This window comes from Salvelinus fontinalis, chromosome 18, assembly GCF_029448725.1.
Source record: "Salvelinus fontinalis isolate EN_2023a chromosome 18, ASM2944872v1, whole genome shotgun sequence".
NCBI lineage: Eukaryota > Metazoa > Chordata > Actinopteri > Salmoniformes > Salmonidae > Salvelinus > Salvelinus fontinalis.
The window spans coordinates 43704197-43716459 of NC_074682.1; the positions used below are offsets into that span (position 1 = coordinate 43704197).

At 41.4% G+C, this 12263-nt stretch overlaps 1 protein-coding gene across 3 annotated transcripts in view; it reads left to right on the forward strand.

The window, feature by feature from the left end:
• The window catches only part of LOC129815605 (calmodulin-binding transcription activator 1-like), a 109005-nt gene that overhangs the window by 13063 nt on the left and 83679 nt on the right, over positions 1–12263 (forward strand). For all 3 annotated transcript variants that reach the window (XM_055869567.1, XM_055869566.1, XM_055869568.1), the window contains exon 3: positions 1184–1287. In XM_055869567.1, coding sequence (XP_055725542.1) covers positions 1184–1287 — 104 coding nt within the window. The remainder of the gene's footprint in view (positions 1–1183; positions 1288–12263) is intronic.

The window sequence follows — 12263 nt, forward strand, 5'->3', positions numbered from 1 at the left end:
TGGGAGGGATGCAGGGGGGTATGCTGCTGTAAGAGTTGCATTTGAGCGTTCTTTACTCTGGAAAGTTTTATAATTAACTGTCAGCCTCACAGGGGTATTGGGTTTTTTCAGTAATACATGTGGAAATGACAGTTTTAGAAGGTAAAATATTAATCAACTAATGGATGGGAAATGTGCAGTGTGCTGGACGTTCATTTGTAGCATATTTGATTCTTATATATAGGTACCTGTAAAGATGCTGTTCAGATGGAAGTGTGTGTCTGGGATTGCCATGGGAATTTGTTGGTGGTAGGATCTTTCTGGAAAGTCCCAAGGGAGATATTAACTTAGGTGGTCCACACGCACACAACCAAACACATGAGATATATGAGTGTGTGTGCTTGCATGCATATGGTGGGTGTGTTTGATCGCCGGTTTCATGTGGGTTTTTTAGTGCATTTCAAAGGCAGGGCCCTGATGAGAATTCCTCTGATCAGTGGTCGGAACATCGGGGACACTGGGCGGGATGTGTGTGTGTGTGTGGAGGAGAGGATTTAAACACTGATTGGCATTCATAGCAGTGAGTCCGGAGTGCTGCTAAATAAGAAATTAGGCTTTACCTAAGCCAGCGCCATTCAGCTGTTTGAAATTCTGTCTTCTCAGGGCTTCTATTAATAAATGCATAATTGATTAGGGTGAGCATACGTGCCTGAACACACTCTCACTGTCTCTATCACTATCTATCTATACCCCCCTCTCTCTCTCACACACACACACACGTTGTGTCAGCGTGTGTGCATGCACATGTCCAGGAGTCTCACGTCTCCTGGGTTAAACAGAGGTCTTTCACTCAAACTCAGTCAATAACCTGTCTGTCTGTCTGTCTGTCTGTCTGTCTGTCTGTCTGTCTGTCTGTCTGTCTGTCTGTCTGTCTGTCTGTCTGTCTGTCTGTCTGTCTGTCTGTCTGTCTGTCTGTCTGTCTGTCTGTCTGTCTGTCTGTCTGTCTGTCTGTGTGTCTGTGTGTCTGTCTGTCTGTCTGTCTGTCTGTGTGTCTGTCTGTGTGTCTGTCTGTGTGTCTGTCTGTGTGTCTGTCTGTGTGTCTGTCTGTCTGTCTGTCTGTCTGTCTGTCTGTCTGTCTGTCTGTCTGTCTGTCTGTCTGTCTGTCTGTCTGTCTGTCTGTCTGTCTGTCTGTCTGTCTCTCTAGGTGAGCCTGGCCAGTTGAAGATCTACCTACCTAAGAAGCTGTTGGAGTGTTTGCCCAAATGTTCGTCTCTGCCCAAGGAGCGCCACCGCTGGAACACCAATGAGGTGAGAGAGCACTTAGGAGGACCCAATAGTAGGTTGTGCCTAGTCCATGGACTTGGATGCATTAGGGCCTCTGTGTAGCAGTGTTTTAGTGTGGTGACCTCTAGCCTCTTCCATAGGTTAGCATCTCCCTTCACTATTCCAGTGGATGGGTTTCCACATGTGTAGTTCTGAAGAAAACTATTGTGCTGGGCCAACTTGTGGTTTGCTATTATTTCTGTTTTGATTGTGGATAGAGACTGAGGCGTGTGTGTTATTGATTTAGGACAGTGGTTCCCAAACTTTTTATAGTCCCGTACCCCTTCAAACATTCAACCTCCAGCTGCGTACCCCCTCTAGCACCAGGGTCAGCGCACTTTCAAATGTTGATTTTTGCCATCATTATAAGCCTGCCACACACACACTATACGATAAATGTATTAAACATTAGAATGAGTGTGAGTTTTTGTCACATCCCGGCTCGTGGGGAAGTGACAAAGAGCTCATATAGGACCAGGGCACAAATAATAATATAATAATAATCAGTAATTTTGCTCTTTATTTAGCCATCTTACGTATGAAACTTTATTTGTTCATCGAAAATTGTAAATGACTCACCACAGGTTAATGAGAAGGGTGTGCTTGAAAGGATGCACAAAAGTCTGCAATGTTTGGGCTCTGAGTGGTGCAGTGGTCTAAGACACTGCGTCTCAGTGCGAGAGGCGTCACTGCAGTACCTGGTTTGAATCCAGGCTGCATCACATCTGGCCTTGATTGGGAGTCCCATAGGGCAGCGCACAATTGGCCCAGTGTCGTCCGGGGTAGGCTGTCATTGTAAATAAGAATTTGTTCTTATCTGACTTGCCTAGTTACATTTAAAAAAGTTGGGTTGTATCAGAGAGAGTCTTAACATTGTGATTTGCCAAAGCAGGATACTCTGAGTGCAGCCCAATCCAAAAATCTGGCCGTGGCTTTTGATTAAATTCAATTTTCACAGAACCGCTTGTTGCAATTTCGATGAGGCTCTCTTGTTCAGATATCGGTAAGTGGACTGGAGGCAGGGCATGAAAGGGATAACAAATCCAGTTGTTTGTGTTATCTGTTTTCGGGAAAGTACCTGCGTAATTGAGCACCCAACTCACTCAGGTGTTTCGCTATATCACATTTGACATTGTTCGTAAGCTTGAGTTCATTTGCACACAAAAAAATCATACAATGATGGAAAGACCTGTGTGTCCATTATAATGCAGACAGAGAAGAGATCCAACTTCTTAATCATAACCTCAATTTTGTCCAGCACATTGAATATAGTTGCGGAGAGTCCCTGTAATCCAAGATTCAGATCATTCAGTTGAGAAAAAACATCACCCAGATAGGCCAGTCGTGTGAGAAACTCGTCATCATGCAAGCAGTCAGACAAGTGAAAACTATGGTCATTATAGAAAACTTTAAGCTTGTCTCTCAATTTATAAAAAAAAAAGGTAAATACTTTGCCCGTTGATAACAGCGCACTTCTGTATGTTGTTAAAGCGTTACATGGTCGCTGCCCATATCATTGCATAGTGCAGAAAATACACGATAATACACGCCTTGCTTTAACAAAGTTAACCATTTTCACTGTAGTGTCCAAAACGTCTTTCAAGCTGTCAGGCATTTCCTTGGCAGCAAGAGCCTCTTGGTGGATGCTGCAGTGTACCTAAGTGGCGTCGGGAGCAACTGTTGCACGCACGTTACCACTTAACTATGTCTCCCTGTCAACCCAGCTTTTGCGCCATCAGCACAGATATCAACATATCTTGACCACCAAAGTCCGTTTGATGTCACAAAGCTGTCCAGTACTTTAAAAATATCCTCTCCTGTTGTCCTAGTTTCCAGTGGTTTGCAGAAGAGGATGTCTTCTTTAATTGACCCCCCATAAACGTAATACCAGGAGCTGTGCCAGGCCCGCCACGTATGTTGAATCATCCAATTGTAACACATAGAATTCACTAGCTTGTATGCGAAGCAGTAATTGCTTCAAAACATCTCCTGCCATGTCACTGATGCGTCGTGAAACAGTGTTGTTTGATGAAGGCATTGTCTGTATAGTTTTTTGTTGTTGTCCTTTTCCTCCAGCATTTTCCTAGCCTTATCCGCGGCAGCAGGAAGAATTAAGTCCTCCACAATAGTATGGGGCTTGCTTGTCCTAGACACTCGGTAGCTCACCATATAAGACGCTTCTAGACCATTCTTATTGATGGTATCTTTCGCTTTTATATGTCTTACTACTCACAAGTTGTCTTAATTCTCGATCAAAAAACTCCTGTGGCTTATTTTCAAATGGCCATGTTTTGTTCCTAAATGTCTGCGCAAGAGTGAAGGTTTCATCGAGTTGTGAGATAGTACTTTTGCACATACAGTTGAAGTCGGAAGTTTACAAACACTTAGGTTGGAGTCATTAAAACTTGTTTTTCAACCACTCCACCCCCATGCTTCACAGTAGGTATGGTGTTCTTTGGATGCAACTCAGCATTCTTTGTCCTCCAAACACGACGAGTTGAGTTTTTACCAAAAAGTTCTATTTTGGTTTCATCTGACCATATGACATTCTCCCAATCTTCTTCTGGATCATCCAAATGCTCTCTAGCAAACTTCAGACGGGCCTGGATATGTACTGGCTTAAGCAGGGGGACACGTCTGGCACTGCAGGATTTGAGTCCCTGGCGGCGTAGTGTGTTACTGATGGTAGGCTTTGTTACTTTGGTCCCAGCTCTCTGCAGGTCATTCACTAGGTCCCCCGTGTGGTTCTGGGATTTTTGCTCACCGTTCTTGTGATCATTTTGACCCCACGGGGTGAGATCTTGCGTGAAGCCCCAGATCGAGGGAGATTATCAGTGGTCTTGTATGTCTTCCATTTCCTAATAATTGCTCCCACAGTTGATTTCTTCAAACCAAGCTGCTTACCTATTGCAGATTCAGTCTTCCCAGCCTGGTGCAGGTCTACAATTTTGTTTGTGGTGTCCTTTGACAGCTCTTTGGTCTTGGCCATAGTGGAGTTTGGAGTGTGACTGTTTGAGGTTGTGGACAGGTGTCTTTTATACTGATAACAAGTTCAAACAGGTGCCATTAATACAGGTAACGAGTGGAGGACAGAGGAGCCTCTTAAAGAAGAAGTACAGGTCTGTGAGAGCCAGAAATCTTGCTTGTTTGTAGGTGACCAAATACTTATTTTCCACCATATTTTGCAAATCAATTCATTAAAAATCCTACAATGTGATTTTCTGGATTTTTTTCCCTCATTTTGTCTGTCATAGTTGAAGTGTACCTATGATGAAAATTACAGGCCTCTCTCATCTTTTTAAGTGGGAGAACTTGCACAATTGGTGGCTGACTAAATACTTTTTTGCCCCACTGTATATATTTTTTTATTTGAATCACATTTTTATGTGGCGTACCCCCGGCGGCATTGCGTGTACCCCAGTACCCCAGTTTGGGAATACCTGATCTAGGAGATGTACATTCGTTACTATGTGATGTAAAGATTATTTGGCTTGTGATTTCTCTTCTGAGGCAATTCATTACATTTTTCATGCGATCTGTCTCAGTGAAGGACAAACAGCATATCTGCAGCCTACAGAACAGAGCACTCACTAGAATCAAGTGTGTGTGTCTGTGTGTGTGCCTGCGTGTGTGTATGTGGTTCCGAATTGAGAGCAGTTTGTGATCTTTCAGTGCTGAGATCTTTGTGTAGGAAACACAGAGTCGAAAGTATGCGGGAAGACAGACCCTCTCCTCTCTCATTGTCTCTTTCTCCTTCTGTGTGTGTTTGATGGAGTGAAGGCTCAGTTCAGGGGAAGGTTGGGTGTCCCTGGGAGGATTCCTTCAAAGCTCATCTGTTTCATCAGAGGCCTAAATTTTCCTGAATACTTAAACACCCCATAGTGTCTGTCTCCCCTTTGTCCTTTATAGGCATACTCCTGTTTCTGTGTTTGAGGGAGAGAGAGACATGGAGAGAGAATGTGTGTTTATGTATGTGTTTGTGTATGTCATTTAAGTGATAATGCCAGAGAAGCCGGTGTTTGGAGGATATATTGGCACGGGTATTGTTCATCTCAGGCCGGCAAACCGTGCCAATATATCCTCCTGTAATAACAGAGCTGTGAGACGGGAAGCAGGTGCAGGTGAAATGTTTAATAAAACAACAAAACCAGTAACGAGCAAATTCCATAAGGCTACAAGTGGTAAACAAGAACAATACCAACTGGTGAGAAAACATAAGGGAGTGACGTTTAAAGTGGAGGAAATAATGAAGGTAATGAAGTCCAGGTGTGAATCATAATGATTAACATGTTTGCGTGATGATGAGTGCCAGGTGTGCGTAATGATGAATCCCAGTACCTGTGGTTAGTGTTCTGCCGATGTCGTATGCCGGAGAGGAGGAGCAGGAGAAGATCTGACACTTCCAAACACCGGCTTCGAGGGCATTATCACTTTTCTACAACGGGTTACCAACATATTCAGACATATTTACATTAAAAACTTTATTTTGATGAATCTATTCATACTATTTCATCCTTCCACAAGATATCATCCCTAAACAAACCTAGGGGTCTACCGAAGCCAACTGGTCCTTCGTTCTATTGGTTCGGTTGCCAGAGACACGACCCAGTCGTTCAGTCTTTTTCTTCTGTATCTATGAATGCGACTCAGTCATTCGTTCTAAATGTTCCATTGCCATACTGTCTGGCAACGTTCTTATCCCTTGCTTGCTAGCTAGCCAACTACGGCTAACTTATAGTCATGTCAAACAATGTAGACAGAATAACAACAGTAGTTGCATTTGTTTAAGCTGTTTTCTAGTGACATTTATTTGGATACATCCATAACAATGAGCTAATGAGGTACGATTTCACCTGGCATAGAAAATGTGCTCCCTCGTCAGGACACTGTTGTTCAGAGGAGCTAGCCAACAACACAACTAACACAATAACTACAAGCTGAAGCTGGGAAGACTGAAAACTAGATGCACAGTTTCATTTGACCTTTTTTCAATTGACATTTCTTTATATATATCCATAAAAATGATGCCAAATGATTCATGATTTCGACTGGCGGAGAAACGCTGCCTGCCTTTCTCTCTCGTCCCGACTCTTGACCCCTACACGTTCATTACTATGGGACAGTTGGAGATTGAATTTGAATATTGAAGCAATGTTGCAAATGTCGAAGAGACAGACAGCAAGGTTTATACCAGGGATACACAATATATTGGTGAACATATCGGAATCAGCCGATATTAGCCAAAAATGCCGATGTCTAGTTTAACGCCAATGTGCAAAACCGATGTCAACACTGACGTTCATACCTATATAACATAGTGACGCCACATCATAATGACGCCACGTAAAATTTTGCACTACACGTGCAACACAGCATTCCTAACCTAGCCCACAATGTCTGCTGTGTGGATCGAACAGTCAACAAGTCGAGCAGTCATTTGAAAGAGTAAGAACATTTCAGCGAGACAACTCAAAGGGGAAATCCATTAACGGTAAGATAATGGAATTCATTGCCCTTGACAATCAACCGTTCTCTTTCGTGGCTGATGTTGGCTTTCACCGACGGGTCGAGCACCGGTACACACTACCAAGAGTGCTATTTTTCAGATGTTGCCCTCCCGGAGTTACACAGTAATAGCGTCACTTTTATTAGCTTCAAGACATACATACTATGGAACGCCATTTGGGTATTTGCGTGTCAAAACAAGATACAGTAGCAAAGAATTCTGCAAACACCAGGCCACGAACGATGCGTTTACAATACCGCGTTGGTAATAAAGCATCATTTGTTCGACCGCAACGTCTGAGGTAGCTAGCTTTAGCTTGGTACCTAGCTATCACCAATACAACCTGCCTGAAAACAATGACCAGTAGAAACTGCAGTCATTTTCATTATTCTTACGTAAATGCCAACAAAATAACTTTGTGTGTGTGTGTGTGTGTAACCTTTATTTAACTAGGCAAGTCAGTTAAGATCAAATTCTTATTTACAATGACGGGCCTACCCCGGCCAAACCCGGACGACGCTGGGCCAATTGTGCACCACCCTATGGGACTCCCAATCACGGCCAGATGTGATGCAGCCTGGATTCAAACCAGGGACTGTAGTGACGCCTCTTGCACTGAGATGCCGTGCCTTAAACTGCTGCGTCCATGTGTGTGTGTTAACTATTTAACTGTACTAGAATTCTTAAAAGGCCGCTGAAATGTTAAATACCTGTTATCAGTATCGTGTTTTTTTGGCAAGGAAAATATCAGATATCGGTATCGGCCAAAAATGTCACATCGGTGCATCACCAGTTTATACAAATCTCCGCTGTTGAAAATGAAATGTTAGTCTAAAAGGAATGTGAGATAATGTCTTGATGCTTTTTATAGGGGAGGTCAAGTTTATAAATGCCTGGCTGGGCTGATGAGTCAGTGGATTGCGCTGTCAGATGGAACAGAGTAAATAGGCATTTTAACACCATAGATTTAGCCGGTGGTAACTTGTGGATAAGACACCGCTGGAATGCACTATTAACTAATCAGCTTTCAGGATTAGACCCACCCATTGTATAAATCAGGCATAACTGATGCACCAAAGCATTATATACCTCTCCTCCAAATGGTTCTGTCTGAATGTGATTTGGAGGGAATCTCACAGATAGGTTCTGCTGATAATTTAGCCTGCTTCTAAATCCTACTAGTACTGTGTGTGTGTGTATACACGTGAGCGTGCATGCGTGTGTATGTGTGTTAGCTTATCATCATGGTGCTAAATGTACCAGCTAGCACATACTGTAACGTTCTGAGAACCATGTTTCTTAGAGCTTGGTGAGAGCGTGTTTGTCCTATGATTATTTTGCATACAACCTTCCTCCAATGTTCTGGAATGGTGTAAGATACTGAGCTAGCACATAACGTTCTGAGAACCCTATGTTTCTTAAGTGGGAATTTCAGGACTTCAGTGTAACATTTCCTACAGGTTCCCCCATGGTTCTATTTAAAGGAACGTTCTCAAATTGTTCCAAAAATATTAAGAAACAATGTTCTTCTATGGGAATTTCAGTACTTCAAAGTTTTCTACTGTTTTCGTCATGGTTTTATTTAAAGTCATGTTCCCAGAAAGTTCAGAGAACGTTAAGAATCAATGTTCTTCTATGGGAATTTCAGTACTTCAGCATAACGTTTCTTCAGGTTTGCTTCTATTCTAAAACGTTCCATTAAAACCATAAGAAAACATTACTAACATTCATAGAATGTTCTAAGAATGTTATTTATAAACATATGCATTCCGTTTTCAGCATCAACAAAACTCTCTATCCTCTATCTTGTTAAATATGTTCAGGTGTGTTGGCCGTGCCCACTAATTGGCCCTACCTCATCTAAATGAGTGCTTGTTTCCTTTGAAATGGGATCTGTTTGAATAGACTCAAATGAAAAGCTTCATATGAGTTCCCAGAACATGCTAAATGTTCCCTCCCGTTCTCAGAACATTTAAAAAAAACATTCAGTTTCGTTGTTCAGGAAACGTATGGCTTCGTTCCCAGAACCAGTGGGAAACCAAAAATGTACATTTCCATAACATCCAAGGAACCACATGTGCTAGCTGGGGCTGCTAATACAGCATGGTGATGACTTATTGATAAAACACCAGTCAGACACGCCCAGTGATTACTATCTCTCTCTAATGTGTGTGTGTGTTTCATTTCAACCTGCAGCGGGATCCAAGTTTTAGAGAGAATCTTAGTGATCCTCTCTCTCTCGCGCTCTCTCTTTAGATTTTCTGTATTTTCTTTTGCACTCGGTCTTCCTCTCTATCCGTCTCTACCTCCTCACTCTCTATGACCTTTTTCACATTGACAATAGCAAAGGGACATTTTAGAGAGGTTCTGGAGAGACAATACTGATGTGTAAACATGCCAAATGATCACGTCTAAAGCGCTACCTCCAGAGGTCGTGTATGACACGCGCCCTACAGTTACCCTTATCTGAGCAGGGCAGTGTGAACACAATTCTCCTCATATTTAAGACTTATTTGATTGAGTTTAACATGAAATTGCAGTAACAGCCTGTTACATTCAGAAATTGTAGCAGTAACTGAGCCACATAGCACCATGGAAGCCCATTCCCCTAACATTGTTTTTAGATCGATAGGCTTACTATCACAACTTTGAGATATGTAAGTAAACATTTTGAGATAGTACAAATAGAATATGTTCATTTGTAACATTGTGTGGTGATGTCAGAGGTGGCACCACAAGGGAAATTGTTTTCCTGGGACCCAGAGTAAAAAAATAGATAAAGGTTTTATATGGGCCATGATGGACTAGATTTTTTCTAGACAGGTCATACAGTATGATTTAAAAGAAAAAACTCCTGGATAAATTCCTGGTCCTAGGGATGACTACATAACAATCCTGTCATCCTTGTCCTTAACACTCAAGATTTGGGACTTCAAGAAGTATGGAGAACAACACATTCTAATGAAAGGGGCTATTATTTTTATTATGTACACAAATCCTATTCAAGAATATACTTTTTTGTTCCATAATAATTTTTTCTCCAAGATTTCAAGTTGTTTATTTTCCTAGAATTTTATCTGACCCCTCTGCCCTGTTTTTTTCCCATTGAATTTGAGGGACCTCTTATGACACCACCATCTTGGAGATTCAACATATAGCTCCTAGCAAATCATAAATTATTTATTGTGTTAATAATCACTTCCATTTTTTATTTGAAATGCACCGGAACACAGCAGTATGCCCTTTAATGGTCTGAGATACCCTGAAGCCAATACAGTGCCTTACAAAAGTATTCATCCCCCTTGGTGTTTTCCTATTTTGTTGCGTTACAACCTGTAATTTAAATAGATTTTTATTTGGATTTCATGTAATGGACATACACAAAATAGTCCAAATTGGTGAAGTGAAATGAAAAAAATGACTTGTTTACATTTTTATTTTTTATTTTATAAAAACGGAAAAGTGGTCCGTGCATATGTATTCACCCCCTTTGCTATGACGCCACTAAATAAGATCTGGTGCAACCAATTACCTTCAGAAGTCACATAATTTGTTGAAGTCCACCTGTGTGCAATCTAAGTGTCACAGGATCCCAGTATATACAGTTGAAAACGGAAGTGTATATACACTTAGATTGGATTCATTAAACTCGTTTTTCAACCACTCCACAAATTTCTTGTTAACAAACTATAGTTTTGGCAAGTCGTTTAGGACATCTACTTTGTGCATGACACAAGAAGTAATTTTTCCAACAATTGTTTACAGACAGATTATTTCACTTATAATTCACTGTATCACAATTCCAGTGGGTCAGAAGTTTACATACACTAAGTTGACTGTGCCTTTAAACAGCTTGTAAAATTCCAGAAAATGATGTCATGGCTTTAAAAGCTTCCGATAGGCTAATTGACATAATTTGAGTCAATTGGAGGTGTACCTGTGGATGTATTTCAAGGCCTACCTTCAAACTCAGTGCCTCTTTGCTTGACATCATGGTTCCTGCTGCTGAATGCACCGCCAGCATTAAAAAGTGACCAAAACATCAACCAGGAAGCATAGGAACTGAGAAATGGTCTGTGGTCACCACCTGCAGAACCACTCCTTTATTGGGGGTGTCTTGCTAATTGCCTATAATTTCCACCTTTTGTCTATTCCATTTGCACAACAGCATGTGACATTTATTGTTAATCAGTGTTGCTTCCTAAGTGGACAGTTTGATTTCACAAAAGTGTGATTGACTTGGAGTTACATTGTGTTGTTTAAGTGTTCCCTTTATTTTTTTGAGCAGTGTATAATATAACTTTGAACATACCACGGAGCACCATTATAACCGTTATTTAAAAATGTAAAGAATATGGCACCACAACAAACCTGCCAAGAGAGGGCTGCCCACCAAACTCATGGACCAGGCAAGGAGGGCATTGATCAGAGAGGCAACAAAGAGACCAAAGATAACCCTGAAGGAGCTACAAAGCTCCACAGTGAAGATTGGAGTATCTGTCCATAGGACCACTTTAAGTCGCACACTCCACAGAGCTGGGTTTTACGGAAGAGTGGCCAGAAAAAAGCCATTGCTTAAAGAAAAAAAGGCCTAGGAACAGTGGGTTAACTGCTTTGTTCAGGGGCAGAGTGACATATTTCTTTACCTTGTCAACTCTGGGCTTCGTTCCAGCAACCTTTCGGTAACTAGCCCAACGCTCTAACCACTAGGCTACCTGCCACCCCCATAGACCAGTGTCACTTTTAAATGTTGATTATATGTTGATTTCTCAAATATTAATTCTGCGCCTGGAATCTGTGCTGCCCAAACTCATCCACACAGACCAAACTGATAATTTACGTAGATATTTTGACATTCTTTTTTTATACTAATGTTCTTAAGACCCCAAATGTTGTAGTCTCCCTTGATGCTGAAACAGCATTCGACAGAGTGGAATGGACGTACATGTACATTATGTCTGTATTATCAAGGTTTCGTCTTTTGTATTCAAATGATTTATAATTCACCGGTGACAGTAGTTAAAGATGCGTTACACAGAAATCGCTCCGCCATTTCCTGGTTGCCAAAATTCGAATAGTTTGCCTAATTTCAGTTTATGTGACAAAACAAGCAAGTGTAGTGTAGAGAATCATTGTACCATCTAAATCGCTGTGAAATATCTTTCCATGACTGAAAATATTGTATTGTGTCAAAACCGAAAGTAAAAGGCACAAAAACAAAACTTAAGAACGGGAAGCATAGAAATAGCGCATATTGAACATATCTACCACTTCTTAGACTTGCTTTCAATGAGATTGACAGATCTATAACTCCCATTTCTATGTGAATTTGGTCAGGTCAAAAAGTTTCATACTGCAGCTTTTAAACCCACACCCAATACTCAACCCTCTTCCTGTTGTCTCGAGGGACAAGGCAAGACTGTCCGACCAGTGCAGAACTTTTTGCTTTGGTCAT